The sequence below is a fragment of the Neovison vison genome, chromosome 1 (assembly GCF_020171115.1).
Source record: "Neovison vison isolate M4711 chromosome 1, ASM_NN_V1, whole genome shotgun sequence".
NCBI classification, from domain to species: Eukaryota; Metazoa; Chordata; class Mammalia; order Carnivora; family Mustelidae; genus Neogale; species Neogale vison.
This window is the reverse complement of record NC_058091.1, coordinates 73745477-73766732: the sequence shown is the minus strand read 5'-3', so window position 1 is coordinate 73766732 and position 21256 is coordinate 73745477. Positions and strand designations below refer to the sequence as shown.

At 37.5% G+C, this 21256-nt stretch overlaps 1 protein-coding gene across 2 annotated transcripts in view; it reads left to right on the top strand.

The window, feature by feature from the left end:
- The window catches only part of RSPO3 (R-spondin 3), an 89133-nt gene extending 68895 nt beyond the window's left edge, over positions 1 to 20238 (top strand). Inside the window, exons 5-6 of one of the 2 annotated variants that reach the window (XM_044249386.1) lie at positions 4043 to 4137; positions 19036 to 19052. In XM_044249386.1, coding sequence (XP_044105321.1) covers positions 4043 to 4134 — 92 coding nt within the window. In that variant the 3' untranslated portion in view covers positions 4135 to 4137; positions 19036 to 19052. Of the gene's footprint in view, positions 1 to 4042; positions 4138 to 19035 lie in introns of both variants that reach the window. The other variant, XM_044249375.1, reaches the window with a different exon arrangement.
- The last annotated feature ends 1018 nt before the right edge of the window (positions 20239 to 21256 follow it).

Here is a 21256-nt window from a genome sequence, read left to right as displayed (position 1 = left end):
CAGGTAGTTTTTAGGAAAGGTACACTTACGGTTCTCATATGGGTTGGATAAAGAGAAGGAGGCACAAACTTTAAAAAAATACTGTTTCTTTTTGACATTTGGCCGCCTTTGACTTATTTATTATTTTGTATCTATTATCAATAAATTCAGTTTCTCCAAATCTCCTAGATTAGAGTTTCCAGAGAGGAATTTAAGGTACTTGTGCTTTCTAATGGTCTGTGTAGACAAGTTAGGTGCTGTTCATAACCAAGACGACCCATTCAGGTGACCTAGAGCATTTGAATAGTAGCCCAGCAGTCTTTAAAAATGTCTTTGGCAGCCACCCTCAGCCAGGGGCCTCCGTAGAGCAGGCTCTGCGGTCTGAGCGTGGCCTCCTACATCCATGCTCCAGGGCTTCTGGCCCTCAGGTGGTTCTTGGCTGATGGCCTGGAGTTGGAAAGGGAGGGGGCCCGCATGGCCATGCAGCAGGGGCAGGATGCGGTTAGAGGGTTGCTGCCCAGCCTCCCTTGGGCTGAGAGGGGCCCAAACCAAAACTCCCAGCTTTAGGTCCAAAAGACAGTGGCATTTGGGATTTGGGTCACTGGTTTAGACAAAAAAAAAGTATTAACCAAGTCCAAAAGCAGCATGATTTGGAATGATCTAGAAAACGTCGGATTTTTTGAAGTAAATTCTTAATGTTTCATATTGTTAATATCTTGAATATTTGTTAGATGTCGTTGAAAGCCTTACTACAATATTTTCAGATCCTTTCAATAAACAGACTTGTTTAAAAAAAAGGAAAAAAATGTTTTTGGCATATATTTATGGATTAAATATGAGAAAACCATTACAAAGTTTGGGCCTGTAGTAGTTTTCTCTTGCTGCCATAAGTTACCAAATATTTAGAGTTTTAAACAGCACAAGTGTATTATCTTACAGTTCCACAGGTAGAACTCTAGTTCCAACACAGGCTTAATCAGGCTAAATCAAGGTGTCTACCAGACTGTGTTTCTTTCTAGCACCTCTAGGTAAGAATTTATTTCCTTGTCTTTTCCGGTTTGTAAAGGCTGCCCACATTTCTTCACCCAAGGCTGCTTCCTCCATCTTCAAAGTAAAAAACTAGCAGATTAAGTCCTTCTCACATAGCATTTTTTTTTAAAGATTTTATTTATTTATTTGACAGAGAGAGATCACAAGTAGGCAGAGAGGCAGGCAGAGAGAGAGAGAGAGAGAGGAGGAAGCAGGCTCCCTGCTGAGCAGAGAGCCCGATGCGGGGCTCGATCCCAGGATCCTGAGATCATGACCCAAGCCGAAGGCTTAACCCACTGAGCCACCCAGGCGCCCCTCACATAGCATTTCTCTGACCCTCCCTTTTGCCTCTTCCTCCACTTTTAAGGACTGCACCCACCTGGATGGTCCCAGATAAACTCTCTGAAAGTCAGCTGATTAGCAACCTTAATTCCATCTGCAATTTAATTCCCTTTTGCCGTGTAAAGTAACATACTCACAGCTTCCAGGATTAGGACATGGACATCTGCCTACAGAATGATACCACAAGGCTGTTACGGTAAAACAGGTCATACTTCTGAAGGGCCCCCAATTTACATAATACTCTCTTAATGGACTCTAGGTAAGTGGTCACCAAGCCAAGGACAAACATTAACTGACCTTGCTCATCCTTATGAAGCAAACACTCAAAGTGATGATTTCCTTCATGAGAAATTGTTGACAGATTCAGCTAAGTCTGCCCAGTTCTTTCATTATTCTGTCTGTGTGTCCCCTCTGACTACTTCCACTGATTTAAAGAGGAAGTTACTCCTTCTCATAAACAGACTGTAGAAACATAGGACTAAATCTGTGACCCTCTTGCTCAGCATGCATGTGTTGTGCATATTAATCAGGACAAATCGGAGCCCAGAATTTGGAAGCTGCCTGCAGGGGTACTGTAAGTCTTGCATCCTCACTGCTCCCAGCTGGAGTGATGCAATGATACCATGACTCATGTAGGACAATTTTATTTATTAGATCACAGCATCAGCAGAAAGAAAAGATTTCTTTACTGAAAATAGCATAAAGAAACTGAAAAAGCAATATAATCGTGACAGAGGAAAAGTAAGTCTAATAAAATACCTTGTCCTACTAGAAAATTCGTGCTTGTGAATAAAATGGTCATTAAACTCCTCAGTTTAAGCCTTATGGTGTCACCACTCATCTTGCTTTGCATGATTCTGGCTCTAAACATTCTGTCTATTCATCCTTTTTTTTTTTTTTTTTCCCAGCATTAACAGTATTCATTGTTTTTTGCACCACACCCAGTGCTCCATGCAATCCATGCCCTCTATAATACCCACCACCTGGTACCCGGACCTCCTCCCCCCCCCGCCCCTTCAAAACCCTCAGATTGTTTTTCAGAGTCCATAGTCTCTCATGGTTCACCTCCCCTTCCAGTTTCCCTTAACTCCCTTCTCCTCTCTAATGCCCCTTGTCCTCCATGCTATTTGTTATGCTCCACAAATAAGTGAAACCATATGATAATTGACTGTCTCTGCTTGACTGATTTCACTCACCATAATCGCTATTCATCCTTTGACTTGATTTTATATATTAAGTAACTACCGTATGCCAGGACCTGTGCTAGATGCTTGAAGTAAAAATGCTAAGGGAGATAGGCAAGTATGTATGAGACTCCTGTGAGAGTTCATAATCTAACGGTAAAGTTAATTATAAGCAAGCAATGGCATAGATAGATGGGCCTGATGTTCTGGGAACAAAGGAGGTCAAGTGTTATTGGCTATTATAGAACAATTAGAATTTTTCCAGCTAGAGAGGCTATCCATTGAAGAGGACCATCTAAGGCACAAAAGCAAGAAAGAGCATGATGTGACCATGAGATGTGTAGTGTGGCTGAAGCAATAGGAAATAGGGAAAGAAATAATGTTCTATAACATTTTGGAGGACAGGCACTAGTGTGATTTAATAGCAAGAGACTAACAGGAACAACAGACCAGCACCCTGTGGTATAAGAAGATAGCCTGTCAGCACGGTGCAAAATAACTGGGAGCAAAGAAAGGCAATGTCCCTAGTTGTGCAAAAATACATTCTAGAGAGCATAAGAGGCTGGAACTAAATGAGAATGAAAAGAGCACATTTGTGAGAAGTAAAATTTTCAGTTTTACTAAAGCAGATGGATTCGAGTGGGATAAGGACTGCCACGAAAAGTCTTTAAAAAATTCAATTCCGTTAAGGTTTTACCCTAGTCAGATTAAGACTGTTTTATTTTTGAAGGTGAGTTGATTCACTCAGCTGTTTCGTATTCTCACAGAAATCATCATCATCATCATCATCATCATTATTTTAGGAGTTAAAACTTCATAAATCTTTCCACTTTGTAAGTACTTATGTACCATTTATTCCCCATGCCTACCACAAACAGAGTAATAGGAAAGATCCTCTCTAACGTAGAAGTTAGAAGCAACTGAAATATCGAAAGTACTTCATTTAATGTCACATAGCTGAAAAGTAACATAGCCAAATCTATCTAAAATGCACATTTTCTGATACCTATTTCAGATTTTTATATTTAATTTATATTTTTTATTTTTTATATTTAATTTAATGCCGCACATATTTTTAAGCACACATTAAAAAAAATGAGAGTTTAAGTAACATCAGTCAAGAATAGACAATGGCTCCGAGGTTTGACAGAGAATCAGACTCAGATCCACCTTCGAAGTCCAAGGTCATAGAAGCTATACTTACTGCTTCCCTACTTACCTGCTGGAGAATTATTGGGGAAGACTTCATGGAGAAAGCAGCCTTCAAAATGTATCTTGAAGGATATATACAAGCAAGGAGGGATTTTCAAAACACTTTACCACTGCAAGTACTGTGCAGTGGGTTAATGTATCAATTCATGTATGAATCAAAAATGTCAAATACACAGAAAGAATGCAACTGCTTACTATGTGTTGTAAGCAATAGTGAAAATCACCTCTCATCTAAGTGATCTCTGATATTTGATGATTTTTTAAGAAATCACAGGTATCATATTCTGTTTGGACAGAATCGCACACCCATACCCAGACGTGTTATAGTCAAGGAAAGCTGTCCAGGAGACATTATGTGCTGAACTCCTCAAGGCTCTGCTACAGCTAAAAGGTACCAACGGAGTTTGCAAGGCCCCAAAATGCGTTTGATTAAGGGTGACCCGGGTGTAAGGGAGAAGAGTCTCCTTATCCACCATCCTCCTAATCCTCAGAACAGCAGAACGACAAATCTGCTGATCTTTCTTCTGCCTTCCTTCGGTATTTTTACAGCTCAGTATTTTTAGTCACCTCCTGACTACTACCCCTTTTCTTAAAAAGTCCCTGAAGATAGGAGAAGGATTTATATACAGTCAATGATTACATGTTCCCCTTTCTACTTCAGTATGTCTTCTGGCACACAGGAAGACTATTCACTTTGCTCAGAAAATAAACACCAAAAACGTGGGTTATCAAAAAATATCCCTTTAAAACTCTTTTTCTATTTAAGTTGACCTTTTTATTTCAAAGATCATCTTATTTGGTTCTTAACTGTTCAAATAAGTACTCATTTTCAAGGCGATTGAGTAAGACAGAGTTCATTCCTTCAGGAACTGTCACAATTTCTTTAATTTTTAGCTCATTTGTTTAAGTCTTCCCTAGAACTTTCTCTCTCCATTAACTGCATTACACATACCATTTGCTGTCCTTGCTACACCCTCTTAAATTGAAAGTTTCATCATACTATCCAAGGGCACTTCATTTGGGTGGAATTCCACTGAAAGCAAAATTCAATAAATTACAACAAAAGCCACAGTCATTCAAAATCAAGGGGAAAATCAGGCTTCTGAGACTGTGGAGTTCCACTTCAAAAGCCCCAAGATTGGGTCAAGATGAGCCAGGATCATATTTCATTATTTTAAAGGAAGACTACATTCCCAACTCCTCCAAATAAAGCATCATTTATGCCTGCTATAGAAGATAATATAAGGAAGAAAAGGTTATTTTGCCATCTTTCAACTTTTCACAGTCATCCAAAGTCCCTTCCTCTCTTCCTCCACTTCTTTCCCTCCCTCTTCCTGACTACTTATTCTCCACTCTCAGAAACTTTTTATTAGGCCACCGTTTCCCAGTTTGGAGCTGGGAGATGGTCCACATTCCCCACCTCAGGGAAACGTTAGAACCTTCAAATCTCTGAAACTGTCTTAGAGTTTAAATTCCTTCTCAAAATAGAAGGGAGTAGGCTACCTCCCTGTTGCAATCCGGGCTTCTAAGGCCCCTTTTTGAAGCAGCCTTAGGGATATTCGAGTTACTCATCATTGGTTTGGTCCTAAAGATGATCTTCTAGAGCATGGTCAGTCAAGATTATTTCCCTGAGAGCGTGGTGTAGCTTTCTGGAGTGGGCTCTTGCCCCTTGAAGCAGATACTGGAACAGAAGTGACTTACTGGCTGAGTACTGCACAGTAATAAATGGAACCTGTTAACACAAGTTGTTTGAGGGGCACGTGGGTGGCCCAGTTGGTTAAGCATCCAACTCTTAATTTTGACTTGGTTCATGATCTTAGGGCCATGAGATTGAGCCCTGTGTCAGAGTCTGCACTGGGCTTGGAGCTTGCTTAGGATTCTCTCTCTCTCACCCCCTCTGTCCCTCTCCCCATCACCACCACCCCCCAATCTCTCTCTCTAAGAAAAAAAAAAGTTGTTTGATTGAAATAGTGAGTAATCATGGCATATTTGCATATGTGAGAGTAACATCAGAAGCATCCTCCTTCCCCAACCTTCCCTTAAATAAAATGATGGCCATAAAATCAGGAAAAGAGAGTATTACTTATTTTCCATTTAAGTTTTTCAACAAATACTTACTGAATAGCTACTACATACAGGTTCTTGCCCCCCCAAAAAAAAAAATACAAACCTACCACACTCTTTGGAGCAATGGTAGTGATGCTTACCTGTGTACTGGTGTGTGGGCCTCATACACCTCAAGGTTCTCTGTGTACAGGATTATGCAAATGAATCTGAAACCCACTGCTAGAAGCCCCAGTATTATCTACCTACCACCAAAATAACCTATTCTGTGAACTGTGTTTCATCCTGAAATATTTTTATAGGGAATCAAGATTAAGGTTGCATTTCTACAAAAATAACTCATCGTTTTTGCAATTATTGCTACACATTCTTCCTAATATTACAAAAAATAGTATAGTTCAGTATCACCATGACATATTACAAAAAGGCTAGGAATATAGCTAAAAATTCAGTGATAATATATTATGATACATTTCAGTGATAATATATTATGATAAATTTAGGGACCTGGTCAAAAAACAATGGAAGGAATTGAACAAGTTAGTAAATGAACCAGAAGAAAGAGGTGGGAAATGGGGCTTCTAATGATCTTGTCAGTGTTGAGAGAGAAAGTCCACATACAGAAAGAAGATTGTGTATCTGAAGAATGAGAGTAATTCTTTAATTTCTTCTGCATTAATCAGATGCCTATTAGAGGACCTATATTTCATATTCCTCACAACATTTTGAAAGTTCATCAAGAAAAGAAAAGGATGCCAGTGTTCATTTAACATATGGGAAACAACCTTTGATGAGAGAAAGTTAGAAGTCATGCAGCCAGGCAGAGTCTGCTAATTTTAAAGGATCGGTCTTCTGAAGAACATTCCCAAGAGGGTGAATCTCCTTGTAAGACCGGTTGAAAATTGAATGGCAAAACAAGCTTTCTGTCTTTAAGCTTATATTTTAAATCCACCAGAAAAATAGAACTTTTCCATTAATGGTGGGAAGGAACCTATAAAGACATATATGTGTATATATAATTATATATATGCACACAAGCATGCACACACATTTGCTACACATATGGCTACCCTCCTGACTCTTCTCTCCCACCCTGATGCACATGAGTGGAATGACAAAAGGACAGTGAAAGCCATAAAATGAGATACGGTCAGATCTCACTAACCTCACTTAATTATACAACCTGTATTTTTAGGTTAGCAAACATTCCATTCACAGTATATTTTAGAGAAATTAAACTTGGTGTATTCCACTCAAGTATATGTAACCAGTATGGATGACATAATTATACGAAGCTATCTTGCTGGGTTTGGAAAATGCATGTGGAAAGTATTTTTAATAAAAGAACAGATATTTGCACCAAGAGAGCAGGATAAAAAGTACCTAAAACATTTTGCATCATCTGCCACAAGTGAAATATGCCACTTATGATCTTATTATTGCAAATTTTAAAATAGTAGAAGCTAAATGAGGTTTTTCTGTTTTCCATCCTTGTTTAAGAAATCAACAGTTTGAGATAGCATGTGTAACTCAAAAAAATTTTTAAATACTGAAGCAAGGTGAAAACATTTGAGAATGTACTGAAGGTCCATTAAAAAGGTGAACTTTACATAGATAATCAATAAATAGCTGAAAATATTAAATTACAGCTATAAATGTTTGTGACATCTCTACTAAAAATATCCTGGAGTAGCACATGCTAAATAGACTTGGTAGTTGTTTTTCCCTCTGTGATATAATTCCAGATTAGAGTTTCATTTTTTCCCCCCACAGAACAATAAAAAGCTTCAAAGGAAGGAAGAGTGGGCTGTGATAGAATGAGAATTAGACCTCAAGATCAACTAGTGCATGAAATGATAAAAGAGATTAGAATAATATCAACATTTCTGGTATAATCAATCACTGCAAATGTGTCAGCAAGTATATGAGGCCATCCCCTTCTGTCAATAAAACCGAGTAGACAATTTGAGTAAGGGAGGAAGTAGAGCCCAGTCAGACATGGCTATCAACACTTCTCTTTCTGTCTCAGCAGAACAAAATTCTGAGGCAAGTTCTTGGAACAAACAGAAGTTTATCCAAATGAAAATCAAATGATAAATGCCAAGAGAATATTCCTTCTCTGGAATTCTTTCAGTTCTTCGACTTAACCAGCTGGAATGAATTTTCAAGTAGCATTTTGTTCAGCCTTTTGAAATGAAGGACTTTCCTGTTAATTGGAAAGCTATATTTTATCAAAGATAAAGACAGTGCTCTTGGCTTAGTGATTCTCTTTTAAAAAGAAAAAAAAAAAAAGACATTTGGTGGATATTTAACCTAAACAAATTCCAGAACACTCATTTTAAGTGTGAAGGACTGAACTGTGAGCCTATATACCTAACTAAAGAAAAATGGGGAAAATTCAAATGCCAATGTTATTCTAAGCTCTGCATGAAAACTTGCTATTATACTGTGCTCCCTTCTGAGAGGAATATGTAAGGATTCCTCTCAGGAGGGAGGAAAAAAATTAAAAAACACTAACTTTCAGAATCAAATATTGATACAACTGAGGTTTATGGTTTTCTAAGGTAAATTAATTGGGTAAGCCACAGATTTAAGCATTCTTGATTGTGTTACTTTAAAATGTGTTTTGAAGACAGGGATAACATGATTATCAACTCACAAAGATTTAGAGCAAGAAAATAAAGTTAACCGGGAAAAAAATATTTAAGACTCAGATTTTCAAACCAACCTAAACTTTAGGCAGTATTTTGAACTTAATTGCTGGTTAGTGATATGTTAAATACACATTTGATATTTAAATTGATGCAGAATTAGGCAACCCGATTTATCACAAGAACATGAAAAGTTTTAAAAAGGAATTAATTATAATGTAATACTAAAGAAATACTGTTCCCAGACTTCTTAAGGGAATCACTCAATAGGTAGTCTGGGGGTGCCTGGGTGGCTTAGTGGGTTAAAGCCTCTGCCTTCAGCTCAGGTCATAATCCCAGGGTCCTGGGATCTGCTCAGCAGGGAGCCTGCTTCCCCATCTCTCTCTCCTTCCTCATCTCTCTCTCTTCGCCTCTCGGCCTACTTGTGATCTCTGTCTGTCAAATAAATAAATAAAATCTTGAAAAAAAAATAGGTAGTCTGAATGACAATTATGTATTCTACTTTAAAATAATGTTATAAGAAAACCTCTTTATTTTTTTTCCCAATTTATTTATTTTCAGAAAAACAGTATTCATTATTTTTTCACCACACCCAGTGCTCCATGCAAGCTGTGCCCTCTATAATACCCACCACCTGGTAGCCCAACCTCCCACCCCCCCCCCCCGCCACTTCAAACCCCTCAGACTGTTTTTCAGAGTCCATAGTCTCTCATAGAAAACCTCTTTATGATACTATTTATGTACTTTGAATCTGGCAATATGTGTAGGATAGGAATTTTCTTTTTTTCTTTTTTCTTAATTAACATACGATGTATTATTTGCCCCAGGGGTACAGGTCTGTCAGTCATCAGTCTTACACAATTCACAGCACTCACCATAGCACATGCCCTCCCCAGTATCCATCATCCAGACACCTCATCCCTTTGACAGCCCCCCTCTACTCCAGCAACTCTCAAATTGTTTCCTGAGGTTAAGATTCTCTTATGTAGGTTTGTCTCCCTCTCTGTTTTCATCTTGTTTTACTTTTCCTTCTCTTCCCTTATGTTCATCTGTTTCCTTAAATTACACATATGAGTGAAATCAGGTGGTTTTTGTCTTTCTCAGACTGACATAAGTTTTGCTTAGCATAATACCCTCTATTTCCTTACACATCATTGCAGAGGGCAAGATTTCATTCTTTTTTTTATGGCTGAGTAATATTCCATTGTATATCTACACCACATCTTTTTTGTCCATTCATCCGTCAATGGACATCTTAGCTCTTTCCATATTTTAGCTATTATGGGCTGCAATAGATTCTTTTTTAAGGATGATGTCAAAGAAATATTTGACATAAACATTCCACAGACTCACACACACACATATATTTTGTACCTTGAGATATAAGCTGATGGTCTATAGCAGCAGCCAGCATGAGCCTGAGATGGGCAATAAAAAGATGATGGTGTTATAAAAAAAGATAAACACATAAGTTCATTTTTTAAATAGTCTTTAATACTTTGAGGAGATTGGTCTAAGCTGAAAACTTCAGGGAAGACAAGCAGCCGTGCAACTAGGCAGGCTTCGGTGATTTTTTAAATAATGCAGCCAGCCACGTCATTATCTAAATTTCTAAGGAAAAGCAATATACACATTAATCCCCCTATTATAAGTTCATAAACAGTGTATAAAGCAATCAGAATATCATATGCCAAGTTATTTTTTCTTGAGAGAGCAGTTAATACTCATTTCACAAACTAGCTACAAATTTCATGGCAGAAGTAATGTACTGAATTTGACTGGATTTAATAGTTGAAATTTACCAGCATACCCACTGACAAGTGAAAATCAGAACAAGTTTACAAGCTAATCCAGTAGACACAATTGTATAAGACCCAAGGTCTAGTTCAAAACGCATTCTTCATAGACCAAGAAATTTTCCACATATAAATGAATGTGCGTGATTAAGTTTCCAAGGGTTTTGTAATCTAACCTAATGTGGCAGATAGAACTTCAAAGTCAAGAGATTTTGCATTCAAACAAAACACTGAAATTTCAAATGAACTTTTATCAAATTGTATTTGATTCAAGAGAAATAAGTTTACATTAAAGAATACTAAACTTAAAATGGTTACCTAAATAAAATAGGTATCTAAATTGTAATATCCTGCTGTGTTTTTAAAATATTATAAAATACAGGATACCCTTTACTTTTCTAATGAGTAGGTTGCAAATATTGCAAATAGTAAAAAAATCTTTGGGCACTTTCTCCTTTGTGCTTTTAACTATTCTTTTAACACTGATGATTTATAACAGGAAGGCATGTTAGTATGCCTAGTATGCAATATCCAGCATCTTTAACAGTTTCTTCTGGACTCTAAAGTCCCTCTTGAGTGCAGAGTCCAGGCTAAGATTCTGGGCAGCAGAAGCAGTGAGATGGAATAGGGTTACCTTGGGTGAAAGGGCCATGAAAATTTCTGTCAGCACAGAACGAAAATTCAGAATTTCAGATCCTGAATCTTCAGTGAGTGATGAAATTATTTAAACAACAGAGGAAAACATCTATCAAGGCGAACTGAAAGTAATCCATAAGGAAAGTATGACCTAACAAAAGAAAGTTTATTATGCAAAAGCAGATTATGAAAATAGAAGTTCTAAAAATCGGTCATTGTTAATGTTTATGATGTTTGCTATAAAATGAAGTGATTTATAATAGGACTGCATTCATGACTCACTGGGATTTTTAAATCTAAATCAGTACAGTTTTTTCTCTCTTTGGGTGTAAATCTCTGATAATTTTATGAGGATTTCAGAAATGTAGCAGTGGTAGTTTAAAGTAAAACAAAGTTTCTAATTTTTATATAAATGACACAATAGGTAAAAAATTTCCAAAACTCACGTATACTACATTCTTCCTCTTTACAACTGGGAAGGGAATGGAAATACTGAAGAATACATGGACTGTAGCAGTAAGAAAGAAGAAAGAATGAAGTGACCAGGCTGGTCCTGGCACAAAACATCTCTTTCAAAGTGCTGTTAGGATCTGAAGAGCCACTTGCTGCTCAGAATTCAAATTCCAGAGGCGCCTGGGTGGCTCAGTGGGTTAAGCCTCTGCCTTCAGCTCAGGTCATGATCCCAGGGTCCTGGGGTCAAGGACCTGGGATCCAGCCCCACATCAGGCTCTTGACCTGCTTCCCTCTGCCTCTCTGCCTACTTGAGATCTCTCTCTCTCTCTGTCACATAAATAAATAAAATCTTTAAAAAATAAAAATTTAAATTCCAAGAGGTTAAGAAAGTATATTCTAAACCATAATTTTTAGAAAACTCTCTGTGCTATTAGGTTAGTCCATGCACTTTTCTTGCCCCCCTCTTTTGACTAAGTAGCTTCAACGTGAACTCAAAGAAGGATGCTTTACCACAGTGCGCTCTATTGAGATGTGACACAGAGGCAGAAGGGCATAATGTGGTTAAGAGCCTCATTTCCCCAGTGTTAGGTGTAGGGTATAGTAGAGCTTGTAGACCTGGCGTTCTCACTTGGCAGCATACCTGTTACAGGGGCGCCTGCCTGGTGCAGTCATTTGAGCGGGCGACTCTCCGTTCATCTCAGGTCATGATTTCCAGGTTGTGGGATCCAGCCCCTCATTGGACTCTGCGCTCAGCCAGGGGTGGGCTTGAGATTCTTTCATTCTCCCTCTGTCCCTACCCATCCCCACACTTGGTCGCTCAAGCTCTCTCTCTCTCAAATAAATAAATCTTAAAAAAAAAAAATAGTAGTAGTATGACTGGTATACCTAAGTGTCCGTTAACCTTTAATTACCATTAGTCTTACTATTTTTAGAAGCAGACCACCCTTGTCATCTTCACCAGGATTACCACAATAGGCTACTAACTGCGAACTTACTGAGCAAAGAGGATAGAAATATAAGTAACCTAATCCAGGAAAAGGTGAGCAAGTGAGGAAGGTCGCCCTGAAGGAGTGATACGTGGCAGAGAATTAAACACAAAGGCTGAATTAGAGCAAGGGATGTGAGAGAATGCAGTCTAGTGAATGTATCAAACACATGGACTCAGTAAATGTGGTGGGTTGTGGTGAATGAAGTGCAGGGGTGACTAGAAAGAAAAGTATGAGGCCATTGAAGGGAGTGACAAAGTGAGTAGGGGCTGGATAGAGGACCAGGACCCTGAGTGCCATGTTAAGACATTTGGGTTTATCTGCTTTCACCTTCTAAAATTTACACTCAGTGTCTTAGAGTCAGGACAGTCTTGTTTCCGAATTCCCAAAGAATGTAACACAAGTAGATTGCATCTCTTCTATTAGTCCTTTTCAACTGGTGGGAAAATGCTATTTTGATCTTAATATGTTTTAAGGATCAAAGCTATCTTTGCAAAAATGGTTCAAGGTACTTTCCCAAATTAAGAGCATTTGGTATAGAGTGTGTAATTTTATACCAAATTATTTTTCTGCAAATAATTAATCAGAAGCATCTTGAAAGTTAAATAGGAATACAATTAAATCAATTCAGGTATTGAACTACAGAATAAATAATTCAGATAGTTTTAAACTTTAGTTTGGAGAAATTAAGTGTCTATTTACAAATCCATTTCTTCATATTTTCACTATATTTATTATAAATTCCTAGATCAGAGTAATATCATGGAAATAAGTATTTTTATTTCTTTAACAATTTTATTTATTCATTTGACACAGAGAGAGAGAGAGAGAGAGAGAGAGAGAGCACAAGCAGAGGGAGAGGGAGAAGAAGCAGGCCTCCCCCTGAGCGGAGAGCCTGACGGAGGGCTCAGTCACAAGACCCCCAGATCATGACCTGAGTGGAAGGCAGACACTTAATCAACTGAGGCACCCAAGCAGCTCTATTTCTATTTTATTTTTCAAAAAACAAAAAAGGTTTGAATACATTCCTGATTCTACATGGTAATAATACAGCTGAAAAGAAATTTGGCCTTTCTGACTCTCAGCTGTGTTCTTTACCACTGGGTCAGGCTGTTCTGTGTTTGTATAGCCCACAATTCAAAAGCCTTTATATATTACATGTATCTATGTACCAGATCATAATTGCTGAAGAAGTTAGACTGTAGCAATTTCCCCTCCTCTGCAAAATTTCCCAAGTGATATATTAACTAAAAGGAATAAAATTTGGAATTTTCATCCTCTATACATTAAAGTCAGGTCAGTTCTAGGTTTAAAAATTATTAGATTAACCCCATTTTCTCATGATTTGTGCTTTTTTGAAGGTATAAAGTGTTTCCAATTGAACTTCATTCCACAACAATAAAGAGAAAACACCTAGCCATACATTTTGCATTTTAATGGAATATTTATTTAATTGGTCTTGGTTATAGATTCAATAATATTTAGTCCTCCATCTAGAGTGTGGGATACATTTTAGCTTTTTGAGAAAAATTCAGCTTGTCTTAGAAGTGGACCTACTGAAAGCTCAATGGCTCCTCATAGTGGTGGCATGAAAGAAATTCACCAGGAAGTCCTTCATAAAGACCTCTGCACGGACATTGCTAAGCATTCACCAAATTGTGACCTGATATTCACAATTTGAGTAATTTGCAACAAATAAATCCTGTCTGTGATTCTATGGAAGCAATTTTTTTTATAACCCTCTTACATTTTAAAATCTAATTTAACATTTTCTATAGTTTTCATTTTTCACTTGGAACTTAAATACATAATTTAGGAAAAAAAATTCAGGATTGCTTCCTTCTCTCTTTGTTCATTTTTACATGTTTATTCCTTTCAGTTCATATTTCTATTTGAACATGTTTTAAAAAGACAGGCTGAAACTGATTTTCATTTTGTATCTAGCTGTCTGTTTCAAATGCACCTAGTCAGAAAACTTGCCTTAAACATTAGTAGCTATGGTACCTCAAAAAACATACTTTGTATATATAAAGAAATTGAATAAGAAACCATATGATGTGAAATAAACTTTGAGGGTATACATTTAAAGAAGTTGGATCTTCTATCGATCTACAGCTATGGTTCTTATTCTTTGATAGAACTCGGGGTGAACTTGTTAACTACAGGTTCCTGGGCCACTCATAAGACCTACTGAATCATAAGCTCCAGGGGTGGGGCCTAAGAATATGTATTTCTCAAAGTCATCTATGTTTGGAAACCTGCCTGCAGAAGGCCCTAGGGGGTGCTTAGATAAATCTGTATTAATAGGAAATAATTTCAGTATCTCAAAAATACCACCTATTCAATTATGTGATTCTGGTTTGCAATGAAATCTTAAATAATGTGGCTAGACCGCTCGGCACAAAAATTTTAGCTACCCTTTTAAAAGTTAAGGCTCAACACTGGGCATTATATAAGACAGATGAATCCCTGACCTCTACCTCTGAAACCAACAATACAGTATATGTTCATTGAATTTAAGTTTTTTTAAAAGTTAAGGCTCAAAAATAAGTACCTATCACTGCATACACTCCCTTTATGGATTCTAATTACAAAAGTGCTCCTGAAATCAGAAATAAGATCACATGTCAGCATATCCTATTGGCCTTTTCTAAACTAGTCACAGAAACGTCCAAACTCTCCCCTGTTGTCAGATTCTGATACTTGCCCTTTTCGGGTTTTCAATATCACTGACCCTCAGGACAAACGCCCAACATGGCAATTGAGTCCTGTACATGGTTCCAGCTTCTCTGAGTAATGTCCTATATTTAGACTCTGATCAAACCAAGGAAGTCTACTTTTTCAGTTCCCCAGATTGACCATGTCCTTGCATGCCTTCATTGACATAACTGTTCACTGCCTGACATCCCCTTTTGCCCTTTTTGGCCTGGCAAAAGCTCATTCATTCTTTAAGGCTCAAAAATATCACCCCATCTGGGGAGTCCTTTTCCATTTCCATTGGCAGAGGTCAATGCTTTCCTTGCTGTGCTCCCATTAGGAGCTTGCACATGCCTCTCTCCACTTTAGCATTTGCTTGTAACTATAATTATTGCGCCTGTCTCCATGTCTCATTTGTATCCCCAAGTTTTAGCACACTTTCTGGCATAGAGTAGAAGCTGAATTCATGTTTTTGTAATGAGTTAATAACATTAACTTTAATTTCTTCCATGATTAATGTGTGCCAGGCACTATGCTAAGTGCTTTACAAGCATCTCGTGTAATCTTTACAACATTTAGCAAATAGTAGTGATTATCCACATGTTAAATGCCAGCTAATCCTGAGAGATGCCAACAAATTGCCAAAAGTTACACAACTAGTTGTTGGCAGACCTAGAATTTGAGCACTATGTTTTTCTGACTCTAAAAACAGCAATCTTAAACAAATGTTGCACCATAAAGGCTCAGGTCATACTTGATTGCTAATAGTAATTTCTCTTGGAAGGTCTCTATCCAACATCAATCTTATACCTGGAACATCAAGGTTTGACGACTATTAGAACACTCTACAACTCAATTCTGGTGCACACATACACATGCATAATCAGTGAATGTTGAAACACAAACATGTATGTAAGATTGTGGTAAATTTGCTTAGTTTGCAAACTTACCAAAGTATAAAACAACTTTTATTGACCACATCAATAAAAAGTCATCAGAATAGAAAAAAGAAGTCCCCTTTAATGAAAACCTTACAGGATTTCCCAAATTGCACGTGATTTCTAGTGGAATGCAGCCACTCTCCTGCATTTCTATTTTATTTCTTGGACGAGAGGAAAATATATTATTTATACAAAAGGGTAGTTAGTGTTTCCAACCACTAACACATGGTGTGTAAAAGATAATAATCCCATTTTTCTATTGTGCAATAGCCCTCTATTGGGCAACAATCATGTACAATGTGCTAGTTTCCTGTTACTTTACTAGAGCCTCCCCTTACCCTCACCGCCCAGACTAAATAGTTACTCCTTGGATAATAAAACTATAATACTGAGTTTCAGGCTACTTCCAAAAATGTTTCTGCCTGTCTTAAGAAATAATTGTATCAGTTTGCTAATAAACAGAAATGCACTATAAGTTGAATATATTGTCACTTGTGGCTAAAAAGCATATAAATCAATCTGTGGCCAAGAAAGAAACAATATATTTCTTATGTGTTCAGAATATTATGGTTAAGATCACAGCTGTAAGATGTTGGACCATCATCAAAAGAACAATGTCAAACACTGCACTTTTGGATAATTTCCATAAAAATAACTTTTTGTTTGGGGTCAGTAGTTTTTATGGAACTTTAGAATAATTTTCACTGATAGTTTTTTTAGAATTGAACTTGAACACCTCCAAAATGCTCCTCAAAATGGAAATACTATGTAATCTAACATTTACAGCCAGGTCCTTCTGAAAACCAAGCATATATCATGAAAACCAGCATTTCTCTCTTTTGCTTTGTACAGTTTCATGAAAATTAAATTGTGCTGCATATTCAGAAAGGTAAATATATTCTTCAGTTTTCTCTGTTTAATTACCAAATTCAAGTCAACACTTCAAATGTGTAATAATTAAAGCCAGAATGAGGAAAAAAACAAAACCTGGATTCCTTCCTCAGAAATTTTATCTATCCAGCAAATTCTTTCAAGGACAAAGAGTTATGGGATCAGTCAGTCAGTGTACAAGTAGCTCAGCTCTATGCGTAACAGTCAACCCTAACATTTTTTTGTTCATCACTACATATCCAAAACAATTTAACTGATACTTGTCTTACAGTGGCCTGAATTCTCATTTTTATTGTCTTTTTAGAGTCCAGATTTTGGAGGTGCATTATGTTTAGCCCAAAAAGGCAAGTTTTCAAAAGTAGTTGGAAGATTTTATAAATATAGTCTCAGACAAGCTAGTTGTGGCATAAAATCATTAATCCAAGGAGACTTTGTTGGCCCAGGATACATATGCAGTATTAATAACACTGCTCCCTAGGATTCTGTAACCAGAGCTCAAGAAGAAGAAAGCCAAACCACTGAATTCAATATTTGCAGCCTATTTCAGGACATAAAATATTTTGGTTCTCTCATACAAATAAATTCTCCAAAATACTTTGTCTAAAATGATTTTTTTGTAGACAGATACTAATTTCAAATTTTACATGGCTTAGTTTCTGTGGATGCACATTATCAGAATTTGTCCCACACCAAGAAGTAGTAAGTCCTAGTTTTCATTTCCTATGATACTGATTTAATCAGTAATTTCTCATTGAGATATATATAATCATGGATGTAACTAAAACCATACTAACAAACTAAATAAATAAAAAGAGCCCATCCAGTTTGGTGCAAGCCTCATGCACTTTGCTACTTTGCTCAAATTACTCTCTTCCACTAAAACTCTTAGCAATTTTCCAATTTCAACAGAAGGAAACTCAGTTCATCTCCCTGGCTCTAGTCTACCTTGCAGAATGCCTTTCCACATCAAAACCTTTAAGGTCGGGGCACCTGGGTGGCTCAGTGTGTTAAAGCCTCTGCCTTCAGCTCGGGTCATGATCCCAGGTCCTGGGATCGAGCCCCACATCAGGCTCTCTGCTCAGCGGGGAGCCTGCTTCCCTCTCTCTCTCTCTGCCTGCTTCTCTGTCTGCTTGTGATCTCTGTCTGTCAAAGAAAAAAATAAGAATAATTAAAAATTTAAAAAAAGAAAAAAACCTTTAAGGTCCTATTTTTTTTATAGATTTTATTAATTTATTTACTTGACAGACAGAGATCACAAGTACGCAGAGAGGCAGGCAGAGAGAGAGAGAGGAGGAAGCAGGCTCCCCACTGAGCAGAGAGCCTGATGTGGGGCTCTATTCCAGGACTCTGAGATCATGACCTGAACCAAAGGCAGAGGCTTAACCCACTGAGCCACCCAGGTGCCCCTTTAAGGTCCTATTGATTCCACTTTTTAAAATGCCCCATACTCTGTATCTGAACTAAATATCTGTGCTTCAAATCCAGTTCAAGATCAGGGACCTCCATGGAATCCAGTATATATCCAATAAATATTTGCTCATTTGGGTGAGAGAGACACAATGTTCCTGCCTGCATAGCTGATACCATAGGGTTATTGATAAGTTATAGTTAGCACCCGGCGGGTGATCGCAAAGAAAATCGATTTCAACATACAAATATTTGTGTTGAAATAGAGTACATTTCTCCTGGTATTTGCATATTTGTTATGTAAATCAAGTCTCTTTTAGTATATGACATGCAGTTATAGCAGGACACTGCAAATATCTGTTACTTGGAAAAATTTGAATACGAAGGAGTGCCTTCAGTAGGAGTTAGATAACATACATACATTAGAAATGTCTTATAGGGCACAAATTCTATTCAAAACTTTGTATTAAATATTCTCAAGTAACTATGATATAAATTAATTCTCAAACTTATAACTATAGAACCCTCTACTGTCCAAAACTATCATATGTTAATTTCTTCATTATATTTTATGCTCCGTGTTCACATTTCTTGAAATGTGGTACAGATCTAATCAAAAGTATCTGAGTGAATGATTTCACGAGTAGATACTTGGTATCTATGGTCTGATATGCAACCTAAAAGAAATTAAATTTGTTGTTTAAAACTTAGGATAACCAGATAGAACATGATTGAATGTATTTTTAAAAGGTGTTCTTTCGTTTCAGGAAAAAAAGGAAGGGAGAGGAAAAGGAAAAAACCTAATAAAGAAGAAAGTAAGGATGCCATACCTGATAACAAAGGTCTGGAACCCAGCAGAGAAACTCCAGAACAACGAGAAAACAAAGACAAACAGCAGCAGAAGAAGCGAAAGGTCCAAGATAAACAACAGAAATCGGTATCGGTCAGCACTGTACATTAGAGGGTCCCATGAGATCGTTGTAAACTCATGATGCTGCTATCTCAACCAGATGCCCAGGACAGGTGCTCTAGCCATTAGGACCACAAATGGACAACGTGTCAGTTACTGCTCTGTCTCAACAACATTCCAGATAGTTGCTATATTCTTTGTACAAGCATAGCTAACAACAAAGAGCCAAAAGTTCAAAGAAGGGATGTTTTCAAATGGTTATCTAACACGCTTCTGTGCATTTCTAAGAGACAAGAAATTTTGTATATAATTATCAATAGGCTATAAGATGTAACAGCATAATGATGACATCTGGAGAGCGACATCTTTTTCCCTATAAAAATAATTTTTCAAGCTATTGCTTTAAGAAGCGAAATATAGTTCTGCAAATTCGAAGAGGCAATATCCCTTCAAAGTCAATAAGAGATCAGGGAAGAGAAACATCTTTCAAAGAACAGTGTTGTTTTGTCCAGGAGATCTAGAGAGTGCTCAGACATTAGGGCCCGGCATTTGGAATCGTAGGAATTACTACCACCGAAACGACCGTTTTCAGATTGGTTCTATTGCCTTCACCCTGTCCTTCGGCAAGAAACATGAGAGTGTACACCAGAGTTAAGCATACTGTGTGGGATTGGAAAAAGGCAAAATGTGGAAGAAACCATAGCGTTGGAGATGACTTCTGTGCTTTACAAAACTGTGAAGGGTTGTGATTACCTGGAACAGATCTCTAATCAATGTCAGCACTGTGTGGTTCAGCCTCTGCTACCCCTTGGGTTATATAAGTCTGTAAACATGTACTTGTAAGTTCCAAAAGCAAAATCATACTTATTAGAAGAAAATTCTGATTTCACAGAGAAGCAAAAACTAGAGCAAGGAGACTAGAACATGTTTGCAAAATCATGTGTTTTCTGCAGGAAAAACAATTTTATTACCACCTGGAACTAACAGGGGATACTACTTTCTAACAAGGTGTATCTAGTAGGGGGGAAAGCCACCACAATAAATATATTTGTTGATAGTTTTTAGAGTTTTTGTTCATTTTGTTTTATTGGAAAATTGTTACTCTTACAGACTCATGAATTAAGAAATGGGATTCTGTATCCTATGTAATCTGAACATACTACATTTCTCGATGTTTGCTTTTGGAATCCACCTTTTGTAAGTAGATAGAGATTTACTTATAGCATATTAGGAGGCATTTATTCAGCTTTTCCCTTAATCAACAAAATTCTAATTCTAGATGCATAGGCCTCCCGAAATGATTTCACCGCTCCCCCTTCACTGCTTAGAAACTAGCATGTGTCAGTTCCTCCTGCATTTTGAACATTTGGCCTTTTCTTCTCCATGTTTTCTCAGTCTGTGGATCTCTTTTGGGGATTGAAGTCAACCTAGCTGAATGCCTTCCCAGTGTTTCACAGAGGACACAGCCAGCCCAGGACAGGAGGAGGCATCTTTGAGCAAGCCCACAGAATCTCGCTGCCCACCTTAGCCTTTCTGTCGTAATGGCAAGACGCAAGGCTGCTCTGCCCACCCCCACTTCCTGACCCTCTAAAGATCAGTGCTTTCAGAAGAATTGGCAGTTGAGTCTGGCTTCTGGCTGCCTATCTCTGGTCACTTTTTTTCCTCCAACTGTACTGTTTGTATGGACTGCTTGGCTTAATTCGTTTTTCACTTCTCTTGTCTTCCAAGATATGAAATTTTTGAATGATGCATTTCTGTTTCTTACTTTGGTGTTTTCTTTCCTACTCTGCATGAGATAAGTGTTTCAACTAACTAGATCTATTCCCCATGTATGAAAATAATTCTATTTTCAACTACAGCTTATATCATCAAGGAGAAATAAACCTTTTCCTACAAAACTATATTAAGTGGAAGTATATTCCCATGTTCTAGGACTTTTGGATGGTTTCAGACTTCATCTTTGTCCTCAATCTTATCTAGTCAAGCAGTAGCGGCCAAATTATTTGTCTCTTTCTGTGATGGTCATTGTCTCCATTCTTTCAAAAAGCCAGTTATTGGGAGGGTCTAGGCGTGCAAAT